General features: G+C 47.8%; 1 protein-coding gene across 2 annotated transcripts in view; it reads right to left on the reverse strand.

The window, feature by feature from the left end:
• MAEA (macrophage erythroblast attacher, E3 ubiquitin ligase) overlaps positions 1-26858 on the reverse strand; it is a 323598-nt gene that overhangs the window by 143619 nt on the left and 153121 nt on the right. For both annotated transcript variants that reach the window (XM_063924905.1, XM_063924901.1), the window contains exon 2: positions 23067-23249. In XM_063924905.1, coding sequence (XP_063780975.1) covers positions 23067-23174 — 108 coding nt within the window. In that variant the 5' untranslated portion in view covers positions 23175-23249. The remainder of the gene's footprint in view (positions 1-23066; positions 23250-26858) is intronic.

Genomic DNA, 26858 nt, shown 5'->3' on the forward strand with positions numbered 1-26858 from the left:
TCATATCTTACAGTGTGGAGGTACCAACGATGAACGATGAGTGGCCCCGCGCTTGTTCATCGCTGGTGCCCTGTCGCTTGTGCATGCAGGCCGATATGGACGATCTTATCCATATTAGCATGCACTGCTATGGAGCCGGATGACGAGGGGGAGTGAAGAAAGTTCACTCACCCGTCACTGCCCCCCTGCCACCCATCGGCCGTATCCGCCGTCGGGCAGCTCGGCGGGGGATCGCGCTGTGTGTAGGGCCCATTAGATACACAACTGAAAAGTCTACCAATCTTCTACCGAAGGATCATTTGTACGTGTACAACTAAACGCAATGAGGTCACAGTACTTAGGAATAGGGAGGAAGACGGTTTGTTTTTACTTTTGTAGTACCATGCAGAACCTTGGATAAAAATCTAGTTGTATTCAGGTGTTAAGCAAAGAGAAAGCCTGGCGTCTGCTACCCTGATGTTTAGCACAGAGATGCACAATTCAGTGGTGACTATCTGTATTTATATTGCCCTGGTCTGATTGGTTGGTACTTTATCTCTCTCCAAACGTTTACTGTTAATAATTTTGAAATGGACCTTAAAACTGGATGAGGTTTCTGGACGCCTAAGGCTGGCTACACACCCGTCCGTCACGTGATCAAGCAGCGGATCAAGGTAAGTGTACGATTCAAGGAATTTGCCCACCCAAATGTGACAACTGCCCCCCCTGCATGGGTGTATGGGTGGTCAGCAGACTTGCCTGTACACACAGCCAGATATATCTACAGATACATTGGCCGTCAGCTGTGCTGCACAGCCGACGCGATATGTCTGTGAATTGACGTATCGGGGTACACACCCACCGACGAGCTCAGGATATATCAGCCATTCACTTATACCAGCGGCCAGTGTGCACCCAGCATAAGTCTCATCTACCTTTGCATTTTCCCAGTAATCAGCAAAAAGAAGCAATGAGCATGTTCTGTGCAGTAATGCAGTCACCCTCTCACTCACTGGGCACACTATAGAATCAATAGAAGGATTTTCTTATACAGGGTAGAATTCAAAACATACACACATGTAAAAATGAGTTTCTATCACTATGGATGGGTTATGAGGAGATGTTGTGTACAGTAAGTGAAACCCAGTGAAAGTAGTGCTTAGATAATGCAGTATAAAGGGGTATATTCAATAAGAGTCAGGTCCATTCCGACATACAATTGTCGGAATGGACCTGACAATCCCTATTCAATGGACGGCCAAATCCGACAGTCGGATTTGGCTGTCCATTGAATAGGGGTTGTCGGGTCCTGTCCTGCCGCCGGGTGTGCTGACAGCAGCGGTGGGGGAAGCTGGAAGGCTGCGAGAGGAGCTGGGCGGCTGCCTGCAGCGGCGGGAGATTCCAGCAACGGCCGGCAGAGGGTGAGGTCTGTGGCGGCGGGGGGAGCTGGATGGCTGCGTGTGGCGGTGGGTGATGGCGCTGCAGGGAGAGAGGTGCCTGGCCGGGGACACCCGTCAAGTACCTCTCATCCCCGATACCCTTAGCCTGCCGCACCGCTCCCTGTCTCCTCACCTCAATCCGACTTGTTTTCAAGTCGGATTGAGTTTGTCGGAAACGGGGCTAAAACCTGTTGGGTTTTGCCCCACTTCCGACAGTGCACGCTGATCGCGGCTGAAGCTTGTCGGAATAAATGGTGCCCTAATGAATAGGTCGGAACCCCTTCTGACCTAAAACTGTCGGAAGCTGCCGTCTTTCCGACAAGACGGCAGATTCCGACAGTTATTGAATATACCCCTTAGTCTCAACCTCGCTGTCCACATATACATGTTTAAATTAAAATAATCTACCATTGAGCCTCTACATGGTACGAGACTTGTCTTTGTGCAGACGTCCCGCCATTGTGATACCGCCTTTATTGCCTAAGTGCATGGTCTGTGTACGACCTCTGACCCCGCAGAATTCTTTGGTATCATCGTTTTGTCACTAGTATGTTTAATCTTTGTCTTCATTGTGTGTGATAATTTCCTGGGTTTTTTTCTCTCCACTATTTGCTCCAGCATGTTGCATCATATGCCATCTCATCTTCCTTTTTGCAATGTTCTTATTTCACCCCATTGTATTTTGCTTTGCTCATTTACTGTTTGATGCATGTTTGACTTAGGAACAGATTACAATAAAAATATTTTTGGGGAAATAAAAAAAAAGGGGATCTACCACTTCAATCACAAAATAGTGAAAGACACTTTCACAACTGTACACCAAAAGTGTCTGGCGGATGCCGTGATGCAGTGTAAAACGGCCACAGTTATCCAACGCACTGCATGACCATCAGTCAGGGCTTTACTTCTGCACTACCCCGGGACTGATGAAAGAAAGACACCACTACGCCGCCCCCAAAGCAGCTGCTGCCGCCAAAGAAGAAAATCAGACACAAGGGGGGAATGTAATAAGGTGCGAGAATCAGAAAATGATTGATTTTGTGAGAGTTCTCATGTTTTTTTTAAAGTGCCAATTATTTACATGGCAAAATCAAAACTGGTTTTACCAGGTAAATGATTGCCACTTTAAAAAAAAAAAAGCAAGAGAACTCTCACAAACTCTCCAACCCTATTACATTCCCCCCAGTGTTTGACAGATTTAGCTCGAAAAACAAACTGCGCTGTTTCAGAAATACTGCCGCCCTATGATCGAAAACTGATAATCATCGACCGGGCATATCCGTAAAACACCAAATGCACCATAATGTTTACTTGCTCTTTAAATGCTCCGGCTCCGACGTCATAAGCGACTCAATCTTCAAGGGCTGAAACATGTCGCATCCTGAACACCAACGTCTATTACTACTAGCCAAGTGACAAATTCAGATGCAATGCGGCACAGCAGTGTACACTTAATAAGTGTTGTTAGCATATTATCTTTTGCCCAGGTCGATACATATAAAATATCTCAACATTAAGACCACTTAATAATCTATTTATCCGTACGAGATCACAGAGCTGCACGGACAAGCAGTCATTTTATAGGTGCGACCATCAGGCAGATAAGAAAGCATCAGGCAAGCCCAGGCCTACATTCCATTTCACATATCTACAGAAACCCATCAGAAAATCCATTATTAAAAACACCGGGGTCATCTGGATATTATTTGCTGCATATAAAAATTAAAAAAAAACTTGATAATTTGCAGAATGTAGAAAAAAAAAAAATTTTTTATTTTTAAAAACCCCAAAATAAACTCAGATAATTCAATAAAACGCTGTGAAGTGTATAGTCAGATACGCTGTTCTCCTGTAAATGTGCGGATGGAAGGAGATGCTCTCCCCCAGCCCCATTCATCAACGTCTCCCACTTGCTGGATTGAAAAGCAAACATGCTTGAACCAGAATACATGTAAATCAGAGTGATTGATTTGATGTCTCTTTCATTCACTGCACTTGGATGGCAGTCATACATTGTTAACTGGATGTTATTCCACTTCACATTCACATCGCGTAAAGCTACGCTGCCAAATAATGGCAGGATGAGAAAGGAAAAAAGGAGTGTGAATTTACCACACACACACACACACACACAAAAGGCGACACATAAATCACAGAGCAGGCTGTAGACGAGCTATAGAAGATCCAAGTTATAGGTTAGCAGAAATTAGACTAGTTATAGAAGCTCCGAGTCCTCCTGCGTTTATATATAAGGTGAAAGCGGCCAATCACACACTAATCACTGCGCGACTAACATCCATACAATTTTTAAAACAACCAATTCAATCTCATTCTTGACAATCATCCCAGACAGTCCTCCCACATCTAGGCTACATATGGCCCGCAAACGGGAGCAGGAATTTCATGCACAGGAGTAATTTGTATACAAATCTAACTCCTCTATATGGCCCATAACAACTGTGGGCACATTCTGTCCCAAAAGGGCTGATTTAGACCTAGGCTAAAAAAAAAAAAAAAAAAGAGAAGGATTACCCCCTTCAATGCTGATGCCTCAATGTTAACTGCTCCACAGACATCCCCTCATCTGCAGATCTGCCTAGAGGGTGACAGTGTCTTTGGCAGACACCTAAACAATACATATTTAGCTAAAGATATGTATTATTAGATAACCGATGCGAGCGCATCCTTCAATATGTTCCATAGTGCCATGCTTACAATCATCATTTATGCCACAAATAGGTCATCCCATTGCCTTAAGATATTCAATTCCCTTACAGTCTTCACTTGTGCTATTAAGAATGACTTGTTACATCAGTTTTATCAACAGCTGATAATGAAGACTGGAATAATTCATCTGGAGAACACACAGTGAGGAGAGGTATCAAACTTGGAGAGAGAAAGTATCAGCCTAACTGCCATTTTACAGGCTGTTTGAAAAATGACATAAGCTGATTGGTTGGTACATTATCTCTCTCCAAGGATTAGTACATAGATCCCTAGGTTTGATACATCTCCAAGAGTGAGGAGATGAACATTTCCTCACCCAGGAGAACATTTCCTCACCCAGGAAAGCCCTGCCTAATCCTACCCATCACATATACATTTCCCGTAATAGATCACCTCTGTAGGAACAGCGCTACAAGTGGGGACAGTTCTTATAAATCTATTACACACAATGAGCGAACTCCAAACCACACAACTTGTAGCCACGGTGCTGGGCCCCCAGCTCTCCTCACAAACTCCACGGGGGTAAATGTAACAGGGTCCGCTGGCCGATCTCTGACATTTTTTAAAGTGAAAATCGTACCTTGTAAATGATTGCTGCTTTAAAAAAACTCTGAGATGGGCCAGCATCCCGCACCTCCAGCAAACTTGGACCTTATTGCTGAGGTTGTACATGACAGTCAGGGGTGAACTTCTTACTATGTACACAAAAATGACTGGACCCCCCCCCCCCCCCCCCCCCCGCGCGCCCCCTTCCCAGGAGCAAGCAAATTGGTGTGCTCCTGCAGTAGACACATGTTCGTGAAGATATACAACGGGTAGGGGGGCACTAATTAGATCATTTGCTAATGAAATAGCTTGCCGAAACGAGACAACCGAGTTTGAAAAGGGAATCATTGGCTGCGAGGTCATGTTTACAGAGCGCCGCTGGACTAGTATACAGAAAATAAGAATTTACTTACCGATAATTCTATTTCTCGTAGTCCGTAGTGGATGCTGGGAACTCCGTAAGGACCATGGGGAATAGCGGCTCCGCAGGAGACTGGGCACAAAAGTAAAAGCTTTAGGACTACCTGGTGTGCACTGGCTCCTCCCCCTATGACCCTCCTCCAAGCCTCAGTTAGGATACTGTGCCCGGACGAGCGTACACAATAAGGAAGGATTTTGAATCCCGGGTAAGACTCATACCAGCCACACCAATCACACCGTATAACCTGTGATCTGAACCCAGTTAACAGCATGATAACAGAGGAGTCTCTGAAAAGATGGCTCACAACAATAATAACCCGATTTTTGTAACAATAACTATATACAAGTATTGCAGACAATCCGCACTTGGGATGGGCGCCCAGCATCCACTACGGACTACGAGAAATAGAATTATCGGTAAGTAAATTCTTATTTTCTCTGACGTCCTAGTGGATGCTGGGAACTCCGTAAGGACCATGGGGATTATACCAAAGCTCCCAAACGGGCGGGAGAGTGCGGATGACTCTGCAGCACCGAATGAGAGAACTCCAGGTCCTCCTCAGCCAGGGTATCAAATTTGTAGAATTTAGCAAACGTGTTTGCCCCTGACCAAGTAGCTGCTCGGCAAAGTTGTAAAGCCGAGACCCCTCGGGCAGCCGCCCAAGATGAGCCCACTTTCCTTGTGGAATGGGCTTTTACAGATTTTGGCTGTGGCAGGCCTGCCACAGAATGTGCAAGCTGAATTGTACTACAAATCCAACGAGCAATAGTCTGCTTAGAAGCAGGAGCACCCAGCTTGTTGGGTGCATACAGGATAAACAGCGAGTCAGATTTTCTGACTCCAGCCATCCTGGAAACATATATTTTCAGGGCCCTGACTACGTCCAGCAACTTGGAGTCCTCCAAGTCCCTAGTAGCCGCAGGTACCACAATAGGCTGGTTCAAGTGAAACGCTGAAACCACCTTAGGGAGAAATTGAGGACGAGTCCTCAATTCTGCCCTGTCCGTATGAAAAATTAGGTAAGGGCTTTTATAGGATAAAGCCGCCAATTCTGAGACACGCCTGGCTGAAGCCAGGGCTAACAGCATTACCACTTTCCATGTGAGATATTTTAAGTCCACAGTGGTGAGTGGTTCAAACCAATGTGATTTTAGGAACCCCAAAACTACATTGAGATCCCAAGGTGCCACTGGAGGCACAAAAGGAGGCTGTATATGCAGTACCCCCTTGACAAACGTCTGAACTTCAGGAACTGAAGCCAGTTCTTTCTGGAAGAAAATCGACAGGGCCGAAATTTGAACCTTAATGGACCCTAATTTTAGGCCCATAGACAGTCCTGTTTGCAGGAAATGCAGGAAACGACCCAGTTGAAATTCCTCTGTAGGGGCCTTCCTGGCCTCACACCACGCAACATATTTACGCCAAATACGGTGATAATGTTGCACGGTTACATCCTTCCTGGCTTTGATCAGGGTAGGGATGACTTCATCCGGAATGCCTTTTTCCTTCAGGATCCGGCGTTCAACCGCCATGCCGTCAAATGCAGCCGCGGTAAGTCTTGGAACAGACAGGGTCCCTGCTGGAGCAGGTCCTTTCTTAGAGGTAGAGGCCACGGGTCCTCCGTGAGCATCTCTTGAAGTTCCGGGTACCAAGTCCTTCTTGGCCAATCCGGAGCCACGAGTATAGTCCTTACTCCTCTCCTTCTTATGATTCTCAGTACCTTGGGTATGAGAGGCAGAGGAGGGAACACATACACCGACTGGTACACCCACGGTGTTACCAGAGCGTCCACAGCTATTGCCTGAGGGTCCCTTGACCTGGCGCAATATCTGTCTAGTTTTTTGTTGAGGCGGGACGCCATCATGTCCACCTTTGGTTTTTCCCAACGGTTCACAATCATGTGGAAGACTTCTGGGTGAAGTCCCCACTCCCCCGGGTGGAGGTCGTGTCTGCTGAGGAAGTCTGCTTCCCAGTTGTCCACTCCCGGAATGAACACTGCTGACAGTGCTATCACATGATTTTCCGCCCAGCGAAGAATCCTTGCAACTTCTGCCATTGCCCTCCTGCTTCTTGTGCCGCCCTGTCTGTTTACGTGGGCGACTGCCGTGATGTTGTCCGACTGGATCAACACCGGCTGACCCTGAAGCAGAGGCCTTGCTTGACTTAGGGCATTGTAAATGGCCCTTAGTTCCAGGATATTTATGTGAAATGACGTTTCCATGCTTGACCACAAGCCCTGGAAATTTTTTCCCTGTGTGACTGCTCCCCAGCCTCTCAGGCTGGCATCCGTGGTCACCAGGACCCAGTCCTGAATGCCGAATCTGCGGCCCTCTAGAAGATGAGCACTCTGCAACCACCACAGGAGAGACACCCTTGTCCTTGGAGACAGGGTTATCCGCTGATGCATCTGAAGATGCGATCCGGACCATTTGTCCAGCAGATCCCACTGAAAAGTTCTTGCGTGGAATCTGCCGAATGGAATCGCTTCGTAAGAAGCCACCATTTTTCCCAGGACCCTTGTGCATTGATGCACTGACACTTGGCCTGGTTTTAGGAGGTTCCTGACTAGCTCGGATAACTCCCTGGCTTTCTCCTCCGGGAGAAACACCTTTTTCTGGACTGTGTCCAGAATCATCCCTAGGAACAGCAGACGTGTCGTCGGAATCAGCTGCGATTTTGGAATATTTAGAATCCACCCGTGCTGTCGTAGTACTACTTGAGATAGTGCTACTCCGACCTCTAACTGTTCCCTGGACCTTGCCCTTATCAGGAGATCGTCCAAGTAAGGGATAATTAAGACGCCTTTTCTTCGAAGAAGAATCATCATTTCGGCCATTACCTTGGTAAAGACCCGGGGTGCCGTGGACAATCCAAACGGCAGCGTCTGAAACTGATAGTGACAGTTCTGTACCACAAACCTGAGGTACCCTTGGTGAGAAGGGCAAATTGGGACATGGAGGTAAGCATCCTTGATGTCCAGAGACACCATATAGTCCCTTTCTTCCAGGTTCGCTATCACTGCTCTGAGTGACTCCATCTTGAATTTGAACCTTTGTATGTAAGTGTTCAAGGATTTCAGATTTAAAATAGGTCTCACCGAGCCGTCCGGCTTCGGTACCACAAACAGCGTGGAATAATACCCCTTTCCCTGTTGTAGGAGGGGTACCTTGATTATCACCTGCTGGGAATACAGCTTGTGAATGGCTTCCAATACCGTCTCCCTGTCGGAGGGAGACGTTGGTAAAGCAGACTTCAGGAACCGGCGAGGGGGGAGACGTCTCGAATTCCAATTTGTACCCCTGAGATACTACCTGCAGGATCCAGGGGTCCACTTGCGAGTGAGCCCACTGCGCGCTGAAATTCTTGAGACGACCCCCCACCGTACCTGAGTCCGCTTGTAAGGCCCCAGCGTCATGCTGAGGACTTGGCAGAAGCGGGGGAGGGCTTCTGTTCCTGGGAAGAGGCTGCCTGCTGCAGTCTTTTTCCCCTTCCTCTGCCCCGGGGCAGATATGAGTGGCCTTTTGCCCGCTTGCCCTTATGGGGACGAAAGGACTGAGCCTGAAAAGACGGTGTCTTTTTCTGCTGAAAGGTGACCTGGGGTAAAAAGGTGGATTTCCCAGCCGTTGCCGTGGCCACCAGGTCCGATAGACCGACCCCAAATAACTCCTCCCCTTTATACGGCAATACTTCCATATGCCGTTTGGAATCCGCATCACCTGACCACTGTCGCGTCCATAATCCTCTTCTGGCAGAAATGGACAGCGCACTTACTCTTGATGCCAGAGTGCAAATATCCCTCTGTGCATCTCGCATATATAGAAATGCATCCTTTAAATGCTCTATAGTCAATAATATACTGTCCCTGTCCAGGGTATCAATATTTTCAGTCAGGGAATCCGACCAAGCTACCCCAGCACTGCACATCCAGGCTGAGGTGATTGCTGGTCGCAGTATAACACCAGTATGTGTGTATATACTTTTTAGGATATTTTCTAGCTTCCTATCAGCTGGCTCCTTGAGGGCGGCCGTATCAGGAGACGGTAACGCCACTTGTTTTGATAAGCGTGTGAGCGCCTTATCTACCCTAGGGGGTGTTTCCCAACGCGCCCTAACCTCTGGCGGGAAAGGGTATAATGCCAATAATTTTTTAGAAATTAGCAGTTTTTTATCGGGGGAAACCCACGCTTCATCACACACCTCATTTAATTCATCTGATTCAGGAAAAACTACGGGTAGTTTTTTCACACCCCACATAATACCCTTTTTTGTGGTACTTGTAGTATCAGAAATGTTCAAAACCTCCTTCATTGCCGTGATCATGTAACGTGTGGCCCTACTGGAAAACACGTTTGTTTCCTCACCGTCGACACTGGAGTCAGTGTCTGGGTCTGTGTCGACCATCTGAGGTAACGGGCGCTTTAGAGCCCCTGACGGTGTCTGAGACGCCTGGACAGGTACTAACTGATTTGCCGGCTGTCTCATGTCGTCAGTCTTTTGTAAAGTGCTGACGCTATCACGTACTTCCTTCCATAAGACCATCCAGTCAGGTGTCGACTCCCTAGGGGGTGACATCACTATTACAGGCAATTTCTCCGCCTCCATACCATTTTCCTCCTCATACATGTCGACACAACGTACCGACACACAGCACACACACAGGGAATGCTCTGATAGAGGACAGGACCCCACTAGCCCTTTGGGGAGACAGAGGGACAGCACACACCAGAGCGCTATATATATATACAGGGATAACCTTATATAAGTGTTTTTCCCTTATATAGCTGCTGTATTGATTAATCTGCCAAATTAGTGCCCCCCCTCTCTTGTTTTACCCTGTTTCTGTAGTGCAGGACTGCAGGGGAGAGTCAGGGAGACGTCCTTCCAGCGGAGCTGTGAGGGAAAATGGCGCTTGTGTGCTGAGGAGATAGGCTCCGCCCCCTTCTCGGCAGCCTTTCTCCCGCTTTTTTAAGGAAAAACTGGCAGGGGTTAAATGCATCCATATAGCCCAGGAGCTATATGTGATGTATTTTTCGCCATCTAAGGTGTTTTTATTGCGTCTCAGGGCGCCCCCCCCCCAGCGCCCTGCACCCTCAGTGACCGGAGTGTGAAGTGTGCTGAGAGCAATGGCGCACAGCTGCGGTGCTGTGCGCTACCTTATTGAAGACAGGACGTCTTCTGCCGCCGATTTCCCGGACCTCTTCTGTCTTCTGGCTCTGTAAGGGGGCCGGCGGCGCGGCTCTGGGACCCATCCATGGCTGGGCCTGTGATCGTCCCTCTGGAGCTAATGTCCAGTAGCCTAAGAAGCCCAATCCACTATGCACGCAGGTGAGTTCGCTTCTTCTCCCCTTAGTCCCTCGGTGCAGTGAGCCTGTTGCCAGCAGGACTCACTGAAAATAAAAAACCTATACTTAAACTTTTTCACTTAGCAGCTCAGGAGAGCCACCTAGTGTGCACCCTTCTCGTTCGGGCACAAAAATCTAACTGGGGCTTGGAGGAGGGTCATAGGGGGAGGAGCCAGTGCACACCAGGTATTCCTAAAGCTTTTACTTTTGTGCCCAGTCTCCTGCGGAGCCGCTATTCCCCACGGTCCTTACGGAGTTCCCAGCATCCACTAGGACGTCAGAGAAAACTGGGTATCCCGCGTGGACTGGCCAGCTCAGAGTCCAGATCTTAACCTCACTGAGAACCTCTGGGACGAACTGGAGCAACATGTGCGTTCTACACCGACTCAACCTTCTTCAGTGTCGCAGTTGGTCACTATACTTAAGGCGGAATGGCAACACCTGCTGCTATTCAGGAACTTGTGGACAGTTTGCCAAGAAGGGTCTTTGCAGTAATCACTGCACGTGGTGGACCTACAAAGTATAGATGTCAATAAAATCTTGCTGATCGAATTGTTTGAGTGTCCAATCACTTTTGTCTACATAGTGTATTAGCCGAGGCCAAAGACCAGCATTCATCACAGAAGATGTTGGAGGACTGGAGAAGAAGGGAAAACCATTACACTTAGGGACAGGAGGTATGACTAGAGATAAGCTATGTCCCATCCAGAACCCTTCCTAGCTATGAATGGACGGTTCACCATTTCCTAATGTACAGATATGCTGTATACAGACTGGAAGACTTATAGAATAAAGTCATAATGCCAATTTAAGAAGAGCCGGTTTTAATCCGAAATTTAAGATGCCAGGCTTGTGTTCTGCATTTAGCATTATTGCTTTACATTTTGGCAAAAAAGGCTGCTTCTTATTAAAACCAGCCCATGATCTCAGAGAAAAATGAAGCCTGTAAATTAAAAATTAAATAACCACACATGCTCCCTATTTTGTTAAATTTTGTTTGATGACAGTAGTGGCACATGATCCATTATTATATGATCATAAAAGGAATGTATATACAGTGCATCAGGAAAGTATTCACAGCGCTTCACTTTTTCCACATTTTGTTATGTTACAGCCTTATTCCAAAATGGAATAAATTCATTTATCCCCTCAAAATTCTACACACAATACCCCATAACGACAACGTGAAAAGTTTTTTTTTAGATTCCTGAAAATTTATTAAAAATAAAAAACTAAGAAATCACATGTACATAAGTATTCACAGCCTTTGCTCAATTCTTTGTTGATGCACCTTTGGCAGCAATTACAGCCTCAAGTCTTTTTGAATATGATGCCACAAGCTTGGCACACCTATCTTTGGGCAGTTTTGCCCATTCCTCTTTGAGGCACCTCTCAAGCTCCATCAGGTTGGATGGGAAGCGTCGGTGCACAGCCATTTTCAGATCTCTCCAGAGATGTTCAATCGGATTCAAGTCTGGGCCACTCAAGAACATTCACAGAGTTGTCCTGAAGCCACTCCTTTGATATCTTGGCTGTGTGCTTAAACCCTTTGTCCTGCTGAAAGATGAACCGTCGCCCCAGTCTGAGGTCAAGAGCGCTCTGGAGCAGGCTTTCATCCAGGATGTTTCTGTACATTGCTGCATTCATCTTTCCCTCTATCCTAACTAGTCTCCCAGTTCCTGCCGCTGAAAAACATCCCCATAGCATGATGCTGCCACCACCATGCTTCACTGTAGGGATGGTATTGGCCTGGTGATGAGCGGTGCCTGGTTTCCTCCAAACATGACACCTGGCATTCACACCAAAGACTTCAATATTTGTCTCATCAGACCAGAGAATTTTGTTTCTCATGGTCCGAGAGTCCTTCAGGTGCATTTTGGCAAACTCCAGGAGGGCTGCCATGTGCTTTTTAGTAAGGAGTCGCTTCCGTCTGGCCACTCTACAATACAGGCCTGATTGGTGGATTGCTACAAAGATGGTTGTCCTTCTGGAAGGTTCTCCTCTCTCCACAGAGGAATGTAGTAGCTCTGACAGAGTGACCATCGGTTTCTTGGTCACCTTCCTGACTAGGGTCCTTCTCCCCTGATCGCTCAGTTTAGACAGCCGGACAGTTTCAGGAAGAGTCCTGGTGGTTCCGAACTTCTTCCATTTACGGATGACGGAGGCCACTGTGCTCATTGAGACCTTCAAAGCAGCAGATATTTTTCTGTACCCTTCCCCAGATTTGTGCCTCGAGACAATCCTGTCTCAGAGGTCTACAGACAATTCCTTTGACTTCATGCTTGGTTTGTGCTCAGACATGCACTGTCAAGTGTGGGACCTTATATAGACAGGTGTGTGCCTTTCCAAACCATGTCCAATCAACTGAATTTACCACAGGTGGACTCCAATTAAGCCGTAGGAACATCTCAAGGATGATCAGTGAAAACAGGATGCACTTGAGCTCAATTTTAAGCTTCATGGCAAAGGCTGTGAATACTTATTGTACATGTGATTTTTTAGTTTTTTATTTTTAATAAATTTTAAAACATTTAAAAAAAACTTTTTCCACATTATGGGGTATGGTGTGCACAATTTTGAGGACAAAAATTAATTTATTCCATTATGGAATAAGGCTGTAACATAACAAAATGAGGAAAAAGTTAAGCGCTGTGAATACTTTCCGGATGGCATTGTATATATATTGCTATGCCCAGATACAATCATTAATGTCTGTTATTTGGGAATCACAGGAAGGCTGCAAGGCTTTAAGGAAATAAATAAACCACACCCGTTACTGATGAGAGGAATACTGGATTTTGGCTTATGTGAGCTCAGATTCCGGTGTCCAAACCACATTAATCACTACTACATATACACTGTTCTCCCTGACCCATACTTTCAACCTTTGCTTTGTTAAAAAGGCAATGGCCCTCATTCCGAGTTGATCGCTTGCTAGCTGCTTTTAGCAGCAGTGCAAACACTAAGCCGCCGCCCTCTGGGAGTGTATCTTAGCTTAGCAGAAGTGTGAACGAAAGGTTAGCAGAACTGCTCGTAAATCTTTTCATGCAGTTTGAGTAGCTCCAGACCTACTCCTACCTTGCGATCACTGCAGACAGTTTGGTTCCTGCTTTGACGTCACAAACACGCCCTGCGTTCGGCCAGCCACTCCCCCGTTTCCCCAGGCACGCCTGCGTTTTTACCTGACACGCCTGCGTTTTTTAGCACACTCCCGGAAAACGGCTAGTTGCCTCCCAGAAACGCCTCTTCCCTGTCAATCACTCCCCGATCAGCAGTGGATCTCGGGATGAGGGCCAGTGTCTCAGCATTAAAAAAGTGCAAGAGGCATGTACTACTAGTATCAGACAGTGGTTAATAATGCTAGATCTCAAACATAAAGCTAAAATGGCAAAGCAAAGCATGTCGGTTATCACGGTGTAAACCATACTGATTAAGCATGGTAACTCCCCCAGTGTGTGTTTCCAACAGACAGAATATGCAATGTCTAGCTGTCACTGAGCATGATGCCGTTACACTGCTGGTAGTGATGCAAGACAGAGATGGGTTACCCAGAAGAGCAGATTTTAATAGACGTCTGTAATGTATAAGACACGTTACAGAAAGATGAGGCTGCTATTTATAAGCAACAGCAGGTGCATTTAAGAGAACGTTACTTTGTGTGTGTGTGTGTGTGTGTGTGTGTGTGTGTGTGTGTGTGTGTGTGTGTGTGTGTGCGTGTGTGTGTGTGTGGGGGGGGGGGGGGTCTAGTTTCCCTGGTCTGGTGGTTACTTTCTACCACCTGCTTCACTTATGAATTGACTGGGCAACGTTCTGTTTGTGTATGACTTTTGTGTGCACTTGCCTAAGGCATCTTAGCTCCAGAGGGGCGTCCAGGCACTACCTGATTAGCCAATCGTCCGATTCTGGGGGTTGTGCTTGCGAGATCCTACGTACGATGGGGAGTGTACTAAATCTCACTATTCCTCAGCCTTCATTAGCTGTTTAAACCACAGTGTCTTGTTGGTTGCTTGTCCGCATATCAACGTCCTAAAACATTGCTCAGAGCACTGACTGACTCGCTGCAGCCTAGTGCTGCGCTCAGTCAAGCTCCTGATTGGCAAACCGGCAGCTTGCCAGAAATAGTTCCATGCTGATCTACCAAACCGCAGCTCTCCAGGGAGGTAGCCAGTGCACCAAGAGCAACCTTGGAGGGATGTCCACAGCTGGGAGAACAAGTGACCAGAGCAGCCGCTCCAGCAGAGTGTACCGGCAATAGTGGATGAGAAGAACTGCCTCAACGCTCTCCAGGAAGCGCCTACTGCAAGCGGCTGGCTCTGGGGGATTTGCTGGTTACAGACTGATGCTCTGACAGGGTGGCTGTAATAAGGAGCCTTATCATTACAGGATGATTGGAGCTGTGCTATGTTCTAAGAAGTGGGGTGATGTCATAATGAACTTTCAAAGGCTCATGTAGTGTTTGTTTTCAGGCTCCCCCTATATCTGTTCTGCTACCTCTGGCCACAATACATGGCATGGTAGACCTCCTGCAGCCCATGGGCTGTGGGCTGAGCACATCTGCGTCATATAGGTTCTCTTAAGGTTGCTTTCATAATAACCTCAAGTTAGGGAAAATGATGAATGTGCATTAGACACTTTGTAACTCTACTAGTGTCCATTATTTGTAGAGATGATGAAAATGTTATATTAATACATGGGATTGGCTGCGATTTAAGGGGTACCAGCTAAACATCCGTTAGTGTGATGCTGCTCTGGAGGTGGCCGCAGCAAGAATCTTGACTAGGGCGCCAAACTGCTCAGGGGCGTCCCTAACAGGGAATGATGGACCTTGTAGTGCCGTTTTGTAGGTTTTTGAGCTTCGCCCATGTGCGCAAGCACAAAGTCCGCACCGTGCGTGCGCGCACTTTCACTTTGCGATCACATCCCGGAAGAATGTGATTGCACTGTGAGTGACAGGTGGCAGGCATTGGGGGGTGGCGATGTGGCACTGGGAGGGAGGGCAGCAGGAAACGCAGGCGTGTCATGGCTGTTTTCAGGGGCGGCCCGATGACGTTGCCTGTGTTTCCTGGGATTGTAAACATGGAAGTGGTGTGCCAGCAAACGCAGCCTGGCTGCAATGCAGGGGGTTTCCACCAACAGCCGCTTTCTGCGATGTGATGACAACTGGACTGCGATTACATTGCTGGGCAGCACTTAACATGCTGGGCGGCCTCGCCCTGTGCTGGGCAGCACTTAACATGCTGGGCGGCCTCGCCCTGTGCTGGGCGGCCCCCAGCATGCGATTGTAAGCAGTAACAGTTTTCCTATTTTAATAAGGCCCTTAGAGTGGAATTCAATAGATATTCCGCTGGAGCTATTCAATTGTTGCTCCGTTCAGGCGCGATAGCTGCTGGCGTGGCGAGCAGAAATGCGTGAAAAGTGACCGTCTTAAGGCGCCCAAACTGCAGTTTTCGCAATCGCACCCAGCACTCCGGTCGGGTTTAGCTGCTTTACGTGGCTAAATCCGACCTCTATGAACGTGATCAGCATGAAAACTATATACTACTAAATATCGGCCCCGCAATCTCCCAGTCACTCTGGACAGGAGATTGGGCACGATAATAAGATTTTACTTACCGATAAATCTATTTCTCGGAGTCCGTAGTGGATGCTGGGGTTCCTGAAAGGACCATGGGGAATAGCGGCTCCGCAGGAGACAGGGCACAAAAAGTAAAGCTTTTCCAGATCAGGTGGTGTGCACTGGCTCCTCCCCCTATGACCCTCCTCCAGACTCCAGTTAGGTACTGTGCCCGGACGAGCGTACACAATAAGGGAGGATTTTGAATCCCGGGTAAGACTCATACCAGCCACACCAATCACACCGTACAACTTGTGATCTAAACCCAGTTAACAGTATGATAACAGCGGAGCCTCTGAAAGATGGCTTCCTTCAACAATAACCCGAATTAGTTAACAATAACTATGTACAATTATTGCAGATAATCCGCACTTGGGATGGGCGCCCAGCATCCACTACGGACTCCGAGAAATAGATTTATCGGTAAGTAAAATCTTATTTTCTCTATCGTCCTAGTGGATGCTGGGGTTCCTGAAAGGACCATGGGGATTATACCAAAGCTCCCAAACGGGCGGGAGAGTGCGGATGACTCTGCAGCACCGAATGAGAGAACTCCAGGTCCTCCTTAGCCAGAGTATCAAATTTGTAAAATTTTACAAACGTGTTCTCCCCTGACCACGTAGCTGCTCGGCAAAGTTGTAATGCCGAGACCCCTCGGGCAGCCGCCCAAGATGAGCCCACCTTCCTTGTGGAGTGGGCCTTTACAGATTTAGGCTGTGGCAGGCCTGCCACAGAATGTGCAAGTTGGATTGTGCTACAGATCCAACGAGCAATCGTCTGCTTAGACGCAGGAGCACCCATCTTGTTGGGTGCATACAATATAAACAACGAGTCAGATTTTCTGACTCCAGCTGTCCTTGCAATACATATTTTTAATGCTCTGACAACGTCCAGTAACTTGGAGTCCTCCAAGTCACTTGTAGCCGCAGGCACTACAATAGGCTGGTTCAGATGAAATGCTGACACCACCTTAGGGAGAAAATGCGGACGAGTCCGCAGTTCTGCCCTGTCCGAATGGAAAATCAGATATGGGCTTTTGTAAGATAAAGCTGCCAGTTCTGACACTCTCCTGGCCGAAGCCAGGGCTAGAAGCATGGTCACTTTCCATGTGAGATATTTCAAATCCACCTTCTTTAGTGGTTCAAACCAATGAGATTTTAGAAAGTCCAAAACCACATTGAGATCCCACGGTGCCACTGGAGGCACCACAGGAGGCTGTATATGAAGCACTCCCTTAACAAAGGTCTGGACTTCAGGGACTGAAGCCAATTCTTTTTGAAAGAAAATCGACAGGGCCGAAATTTGAACCTTAATAGATCCCAATTTGAGACCCATAGACAATCCTGATTGCAGGAAATGTAGGAATCGACCCAGTGGAAATTCCTCCGTCGGAGCACTCCGATCTTCGCACCACGCAACATATTTTCGCCAAATTCGGTGATAATGTTGCCCGGTTACTTCCTTTCTTGCTTTAATCAAATTAGGAATGACTTCTTCCGGCATGCCTTTTTCCTTTAGGATCCGGCGTTCAACCGCCATGCCGTCAAACGCAGCCGCGGTAAGTCTTGAAACAGACAGGGACCCTGCTGAAGCAAGTCCCTCCTTAGAGGTAGAGGCCACGGATCTTCCGTGATCATCTCTTGAAGTTCCGGGTACCAAGTCCTTCTTGGCCAATCCGGAACCACTAGTATCGTCCTTACGCCTCTTTGCCGTATAATTCTCAATACTTTTGGTATGAGAGGCAGAGGAGGAAACACATACACCGACTGGTACACCCAAGGCGTTACCAGCGCGTCCACAGCTATTGCCTGCGGATCTCTTGACCTGGCGCAATACCTGTCCAGTTTTTTGTTGAGGCGAGACGCCATCATGTCCACCATTGGTCTTTCCCAACGGGTTACCAGCAAGTGGAAGACTTCTGGATGAAGTCCCCACTCTCCCGGGTGAAGATCGTGTCTGCTGAGGAAGTCTGCTTCCCAGTTGTCCACTCCCGGGATGAACACTGCTGACAGTGCTATCACATGATTCTCTGCCCAGCGAAGAATCCTTGCAGCTTCTGCCATTGCACTCCTGCTTCTTGTGCCGCCCTGTCTGTTCACATGGGCGACTGCCGTGATGTTGTCCGACTGGATCAACACCGGTTTTCCCTGAAGCAGAGGTTCTGCCTGGCTTAGAGCATTGTATATTGCTCTTAGTTCCAGAAGGTTTATGTGAAGAGACGTTTCCAGGATCGTTCTTCCTTGTGTGACTGCTCCCCAGCCTCTCAGGTTGGCGTCCGTGGTCACCAGGATCCAATCCTGTATGCCGAATCTGCGGCCCTCCAATAGATGAGCACTCTGCAACCACCACAGAAGAGACACCCTTGTCCTTGGAGACAGGGTTATCCGCAGGTGCATCTGAAGATGCGACCCTGACCATTTGTCCAACAGATCCCTTTGGAAAATTCTTGCGTGGAATCTGCCGAATGGAATTGCTTCGTAAGAAGCCACCATTTTTCCCAGGACTCTTGTGCATTGATGTACAGACACCTTTCCCGGTTTTAGGAGGTTCCTGACAAGCTCGGATAACTCCTTGGCTTTTTCCTCCGGGAGAAAAACCTTTTTCTGAACCGTGTCCAGAATCATCCCTAGGAACAGCAGACGAGTTGTCGGCATTAACTGGGATCTTGGAATATTCAGAATCCACCCGTGCTGTTTTAGCACTTCTTGCGACAGTGCTAATCCCATCTCTAGCTGTTCTCTGGACCTTGCCCTTATTAGGAGATCGTCCAAGTATGGGATAATTAATATGCCTTTTCTTCGAAGAAGAATCATCATCTCGGCCATTACCTTTGTAAAGACCCGAGGTGCCGTGGACAATCCGAACGGCAGCGTCTGAAACTGATAGTGACAGTTTTGTACAACGAACCTGAGGTACCCCTGGTGTGAGGGGTAAATTGGAACGTGGAGATACGCATCCTTGATGTCCAAGGATACCATAAAGTCCCCCTCTTCCAGGTTCGCTATCACTGCTCTGAGTGACTCCATCTTGAACTTGAACTTCTTTATGTACAGGTTCAAGGACTTCAGATTTAGAATAGGCCTTACCGAGCCATCCGGCTTCGGTACCACAAAAAGAGTGGAATAATACCCCTTCCCTTGTTGTAGAAGAGGTACCTTGACTATCACCTGCTGAGAGTACAGCTTGTGAATGGCTTCCAAAACCGTCTCCCTTTCGGAGGGGGACGTTGGTAAAGCAGACTTCAGGAAACGGCGAGGTGGATCTGTCTCTAATTCCAACCTGTACCCCTGAGATATTATCTGCAGGATCCAGGGATCTACCTGCGAGTGAGCCCACTGCGCGCTGTAATTTTTGAGACGACCACCCACCGTCCCCGAGTCCGCTTGAGAAGCCCCAGCGTCATGCTGAGGCTTTTGTAGAAGCCGGGGAAGGCTTCTGTTCCTGGGAAGGAGCTGCCTGTTGCTGTCTCTTCCCTCGACCTCTGCCTCGTGGCAGATATGAATAGCCCTTTGCTCTCTTATTTTTAAAGGAACGAAAGGGCTGCGGTTGAAAAGTCGGTGCCTTTTTCTGTTGGGGAGTGACTTGAGGTAGAAAGGTGGATTTCCCGGCTGTAGCCGTGGCCACCAAATCTGATAGACCGACTCCAAATAACTCCTCCCCTTTATACGGCAAAACTTCCATATGTCGTTTTGAATCCGCATCGCCTGTCCACTGTCGCGTCCATAAAGCTCTTCTGGCCGAAATGGACATAGCACTTACCCGTGATGCCAGTGTGCAGATATCCCTCTGTGCATCACGCATATAAAGAAATGCATCCTTTATTTGTTCTAACGACAGTAAAATATTGTCCCTGTCCAGGGTATCAATATTTTCAATCAGGGACTCTGACCAAACTACCCCAGCACTGCACATCCAGGCAGTCGCTATAGCTGGTCGTAGTATAACACCTGCATGTGTGTATATACTTTTTTGGATATTTTCCATCCTCCTATCTGATGGATCTTTAAGTGCGGCCGTCTCAGGAGAGGGTAACGCCACTTGTTTAGATAAGTGTGTTAGCGCCTTGTCCACCCTAGGAGGTGTTTCCCAGCGCTCCCTAACCTCTGGCGGGAAAGGGTATAATGCCAATAATTTCTTTGAAATTATCAGCTTTTTATCAGGGGCAACCCACGCTTCATTACACACGTCATTTAATTCTTCTGATTCAGGAAAAACTATAGGTAGTTTTTTCACACCCCACATAATACCCTGTTTAGTGGTACCTGTAGTATCAGCTAAATGTAACGCCTCCTTCATTGCCAAAATCATATAACGTGTGGCCCTACTGGAAAATACGGTTGATTCGTCACCGTCACCACTGGAGTCAGTGCCTGTGTCTGGGTCTGTGTCGACCGACTGAGGCAAAGGGCGTTTCACAGCCCCTGACGGTGTTTGAGTCGCCTGGACAGGCACTAATTGATTGTCCGGCCGTCTCATGTCGTCAAACGACTGCTTTAGCGTGTTGACACTATCCCGTAGTTCCATAAATAAAGGCATCCATTCTGGTGTCGACTCCCTAGGGGGTGACATCCTCATATTTGGCAATTGCTCCGCCTCCACACCAATATCGTCCTCATACATGTCGACACACACGTACCGACACACAGCAGACACACAGGGAATGCTCCTAACGAAGACAGGACCCACTAGCCCTTTGGGGAGACAGAGGGAGAGTTTGCCAGCACACACCAAAAGCGCTATATATAACAGGGATAGCCTTATAATAAGTGCTCCCTTATAGCTGCTTTATATATATCAAAATATCGCCATAAATTTGCCCCCCCTCTCTGTTTTACCCTGTTTCTGTAGTGCAGTGCAGGGGAGAGACCTGGGAGCCGTCCTGACCAGCGGAGCTGTGAGAGGAAATGGCGCCGTGTGCTGAGGAGATAGGCCCCGCCCCTTTTCCGGCGGGCTCGTCTCCCGCTATTTAGTGAATCCAGGCAGGGGTTAAATATCTCCATATAGCCTCTGGGGGCTATATGTGAGGTATTTTTAGCCTTTATATAGGTTACATTTGCCTCCCAGGGCGCCCCCCCCCCAGCGCCCTGCACCCTCAGTGACTGCGTGTGAAGTGTGCTGAGAGGAAAATGGCGCACAGCTGCAGTGCTGTGCGCTACCTTTAGAAGACTGCAGGAGTCTTCAGCCGCCGATTCTGGACCTCTTCTGACTTCAGCATCTGCAAGGGGGCCGGCGGCGCGGCTCCGGTGACCATCCAGGCTGTACCTGTGATCGTCCCTCTGGAGCTGATGTCCAGTAGCCAAGAAGCCAATCCATCCTGCACGCAGGTGAGTTCACTTCTTCTCCCCTCAGTCCCTCGTTGCAGTGATCCTGTTGCCAGCAGGACTCACTGTAAAATAAAAAACCTAAGCTAAACTTTTTCTAAGCAGCTCTTTAGGAGAGCCACCTAGATTGCACCCTTCTCGGCCGGGCACAAAAATCTAACTGGAGTCTGGAGGAGGGTCATAGGGGGAGGAGCCAGTGCACACCACCTGATCTGGAAAAGCTTTACTTTTTGTGCCCTGTCTCCTGCGGAGCCGCTATTCCCCATGGTCCTTTCAGGAACCCCAGCATCCACTAGGACGATAGAGAAAATCAATTGAATACAGACCTAGGTTTTAAAACATGCCACAATATAAGGGAAACATTGGACCCAATATAAGTACTCGTCGTGTTAGGACTACTCATGAATAGAAGCACTGTGAGGTGGCGGATAGATTATACATTTGCAAGTGTATGTAACTGCATGTTATTTAGTAGTGGAAGGCTGTGTTATTTGGTCTGTTCTGGTGGATTTTTAGGTTTTTCTTTTCACACAACAGTAAAGATTCATTTATTTATAGCTCCCTTCTAAGATGCACGGGAGCTGAACTGCTTGCCCGACCAGCTCCGCGCCAGTTGTGACATTCGCAAACAGGATCAGCTGCGTTAAGCGGCTTCTCCCTTGCTAAGTGCCGGACATGGTGAAGTTAAGGTGAGATCAGCCCGAGCCCTACTTTACGCGGATTTCTCCTAGTACCTCAGGAGGGAGCGAGCAGAGATCCGCGATAAGTGCAGCCTCGGGGCTAGTCGCCCCAAACAGCTGAACAGCTCGGGCTAAACTCCCACAAACAAATGAATCAATCTGAGAGCGTGCTAGGTAAATGTAACAATGAATAAACAGATTGGCTATGACAGGTAAAGCAATAGCATATCAATGTGCGGTGGTGAGTCTATGTCAGTGATCTCCAACCCGTAGTTCGCCGTAGTATTTTCGGTAGCTCACAGAGCGCACGGGCTTGGGCAGTCACTGGCACTCCTCCTCCCTTCATTTTTAATATGGTGCCGGCCGTCAGCCAATCAGAGCTCGTGGACCGGCAGTGGCGCACCTGACTGGCTCACTTACCGGCACCATATTTTAAATGCCCGTCACCGCCGGAGATTCTGTCACCCTCACCGCGGCCGCTCTCCGGACTTCACAGGAGAGGCGCGCGCTGCACTGTCCTCCCCTTTCGTCCCTCATACAGAAGGAGTAGCACCGATGGCAGTAGAAGAAGCCAGCAAGGGTTAGCACTGTGTGGGGCACTGTATCGGACACTGCGGGGGGTAGGGGGCATTTTAAATGGCACTGCGGGGGAGAATTGTATCTGGCACTGGTGGGGGCATTGTATATGTATCTGGCGCTGCTGAGGGGCATTATTTGTGTATCTGGCACTGCTGAGGGGCATTATTTGTGTACGTAGCACTGCTGAGGGGCATTATTTATGTACCTGGCACTACGCGAAGGGGGGGGGGGGCATTATTTGTAGTTGTGAGGCCACACCCACTTTCACAGGAACGCACGCGCATTGGGGGGAGGGGGTAGCTCCTTCAGAGGTTTTATTTTCCGAAAGTAGCTCGCACCCCAATTAAGGTTGGAGACCACTGGTCTATGTTATGTAGGAGGGGGAACAGGACATGTGTAGCTCGCAAGGAACAATTACCTTTCTCTTAAGAACACTTAGTTTCTCCACCACCCCATCCAGAAGGCTGACCACAGAGTCTACAGCGTTACAGCTGCTCAGAGTCTTCTCCAGCTCAGCCACCACCATAGTGACATGGCTCGTCTCTCGATCGATGTTCTTCTGTGCCGCCCGGAAGCGTTTGTTCAGCGTCTCGTAAGGTACCTGAGAAAAAAAAAAAAAAAGACAGAAAACGGCATTTGGTGTTACACTTCACTTGGACATGGTGACAACACGCTCCAGAAAATGCAGCAATAAGCTCTATACTGTAGGTTACCTCCCTGGTCAATAGATCGCTCTCCTACCTCACAGATATGTGATCGGTATGACACATGGACAGCTGTGCTGAGTTTATCCCAATACAATCTGCTGGACCCGCAGCAAACGTTCCCACCAGAAAAAGCTCTCTCTGCTTCCTTACATTCTAAAAGTAACTCACAATTTGTGGAATGCAACGGGGCAAAGGAATCCTGACACCTTCCATAAATCGCCCATACATTGTGCACTTTAATCAGCGGCCCTATGTGGGTGTTTATCACAATTCCCAAATTCAGCCAAACTTCTGCACGGGATTTGAACGCACTGCGCATTTCCCGTACACTGCGTCCGGACTAGGTATTTATCATAGCTTCTAATTGAAGACCCCATTTTCTGATCAAGTCAATTATGTACATCAGTGTTTCCCAACTTTGGTCCTCAAGGCACACTAACAGTCCAGGTTTAGTGATATGCTTGAGCACAGAGGTTCTCATTAAGTCACCTGTTCTCAAGTATGGTTATCCTTAAAACCTGGATGTCGGTATGAACCCCTGATGTACATTGTTTACTATGAATGGCTGAATGTCAGGTACACATAAGGTGGGTACACAATTAGCGATAAATTAAACAAGGTCGCTCGTTTTGACCCTTCCTGAGCGACGTTGTTTACTTTAACGCTAAGTGTGTATGCTGAAGATCGATGCTCGGCCCCATGGGTCATTAACGACTCTCACTGTCGGCCGTGCATGCAGCTCAATTTGGACTGTCGTCCAAAAACTGCATGCACGGCCCGGCCGCGGCGTGATGTCGCTGAGCGATATCGTTTGCATATCACTCAGTGCGTACACACTGCCGACGACCACCCCGGCCCTGGAGGGGAAAGGCACTAGGCGACGTCGCTCATAGAGCACATTGCCTAGTGTGTAACCACCAATAGAAATAAATCAGACTTTGCTACACAATTACTATAATGCAAATATTATGTATTTATGGATATTTATTACTTTTTAAATGACGTTTTTGCTCCTGCAATGAAAATGACTTTGTACTGTATATATATATATATATATATATATATATATAAAGCAAGTTTGGATAGCCTGCAGTTCCCTAGGCATGCTGGTACTTGTTGTTCCACACCCATGGATAGACGCGAGTTGGCCCAAGCTTGCTGTGGAACACTATGCCCAGTTCCAGTCACAAACAAGGCAAGCTGGCAGGATAATTAAAGTGTCATCAGTTACAATGAAGTCAGGCAGAGAGTAATCAGGGTCTGGTTAGACCGGTTTTACTCTCCCATGTTCCGTATCAAGTATTCATTTACTAGTTGCTGGCATCTCTCAGGAGACCTGATATAAGAACTGGAAGATGCACCTCACTAATAGAACAATCATTTTCACTTCATTTTTAATTATATATATCAGGGACATGCAGCCTGTAGCACTCCAGCTGCAGTTTTGCTGTGTGGACATGCTAAACCCATGGCAGGGTATGCTGGGATGTGTAGTTCCACATGTTGCCTGCCGCTGATATAAATGGTGCACAGTACATGTGGGCAGGATATTTCACATAGAGGACAGTCAAATGCATTTATCGAGGCTGCAAGCAAAATGAAATATACACAGAACAGTGCCCCCTATTGATCACATTATCATAAAAAAATAAGTAAACAGCATACATTTGTAGAGGAGTTTGGTTTACTCTCCCGGAACAATGTAAAAGAAGCACGTCTACACGGCGATATGAAGACACAGCTAAAAAGCACAAAGGGAAGGTAAAATAATAATAATGTAGTGTTAAGGTGGTCATTCCGAGTTGTTCGCTAGCAGTTTTTAGCAGCCATGCAAACGCTATGCCGCCGCCCACTGGGAGTGTATTTTAGCTTAGCAGAAGTGCGAACGATAGGATCGCAGAGCGGCTACAAAGTATTTTTGTGCAGTTTCAGAGTAGCTCAAAACCTTCTCAGCGCCTGCGATGACTTCAGACCATTCAGTTCCTGTTTTGACGTCACAAACACGCCATACGTTCGCCCAGCCACGCCTGCGTTTTTTCTGGCACGCCTGTGTTTTTCCGAATACTCCCTGAAAACAGTCAGTTGACACCCAGAAACGCCCACTTCATGTCAATCACTCTGCGGCAGCCAGTGCGACTGAAAAGCATCACTAGACCCTGTGTGAAACTACAACGTTCGTTGTAATAGTACGTCGCACGTGCGCATAGCGCCACATGCGCAGAAGTGCCTTTGTTTGCCTCATCGCTGCACAGCGAACAAATGCAGCTAGCGATCAACTCGGAATGACCCCCTAAGTTAGGTTACAGGAGGCTTTGTGCAGCCAATAATGTAGTACAACACCCCAGGAAGTATTTAGGTCTGAATTATGTCCCGTTACAGACTCCAGAGAGACTGCAAGCCCCTGACTACAGTAACATCCTGATCTGCAATGGTTAATTCAGGTCACACAGTGCTAAAACTTCCCAGCACAGAAACTCACTGCTCCATCCAAATCCACGTAACAAATGCAGTCTCTGTGGGAGCGTGATCTGACTACCCCTCTCTCCATTTCTCCTAGGAACGTCATGCAGATCACTGGACCAGCAGCTAAAGGCAACACTTTACATGATAAAAAGCACCAGAAGCACCAGGCTAAATTCCCTGGAAGTGATCCGACCAGAGACAAAGTTTGCAGATTAACATCTGAATTGCTGCTACCCTGCAATGATGCAAAACCGTGCCCCCTCTTCTTATCCCAGGCAGTGGGCCCGTACAGCAATTCTGTTCTTTTTTAGAAGTATTTTTCAAGCCCCACAAATATCAGTCAGCGCATGCCTCAGTGACATCATTTCAAAACTATGGCCTGGACGTAATGCGTTTGGCATCCCGGCTGTCACATGGACAAATATACATTCAGGGCAGTTCTCCTTGGGAAGAGGGAATGCATTACTATGATAAATACAGTGCTTACAAATATGGTAACAGAGCGACCACTGAGAAGCAAGGAGCTGTAGCTCACACCATACCTGCACGCTCTTCAAAATCCTCAAAGTTTTGGGGAGACCCAAGGACACCCAGTAGAGCAGGGCACCCTGGTGCATCACGCCCAGGTCCTAGTGACGCGATTCTCAGGGCCAAATACATTTTTTTAAAGCATCCAGGAAGGGGAATTACAAATGTTGGTACTCACAGCCAGTGGCGTAACTATAGTGGGTGCAAAGGATGCAGCTGATATGGGGACCGGTGACTTGGAGGGCCCCAAAGGCAATCCCACTGCACCCTCTTAAAAGAAAAAAAAGAAAAAAGTCTTAATTTTTAAATTACTGTTGCCACGCTGGGTTTGGGGCCTGGCAGTGGTAGGGAGGAGGGAGGCGGAGCAGTTTGTTCTACAGAATCTGGAACAGTGGCTGAACCTGCAGTAGTGGACGCTCACTGTGCTTATACAGTGCCATATCTGTCAGCTGCGCACCGTCGGCGCTGCTTCTGCAGATGCAGCCACGCTTCTGGATTCTCTAGAACAAGTG

Source organism: Pseudophryne corroboree, chromosome 1 (genome assembly GCF_028390025.1).
Source record: "Pseudophryne corroboree isolate aPseCor3 chromosome 1, aPseCor3.hap2, whole genome shotgun sequence".
In the NCBI taxonomy this organism is placed as follows: Eukaryota; Metazoa; Chordata; class Amphibia; order Anura; family Myobatrachidae; genus Pseudophryne; species Pseudophryne corroboree.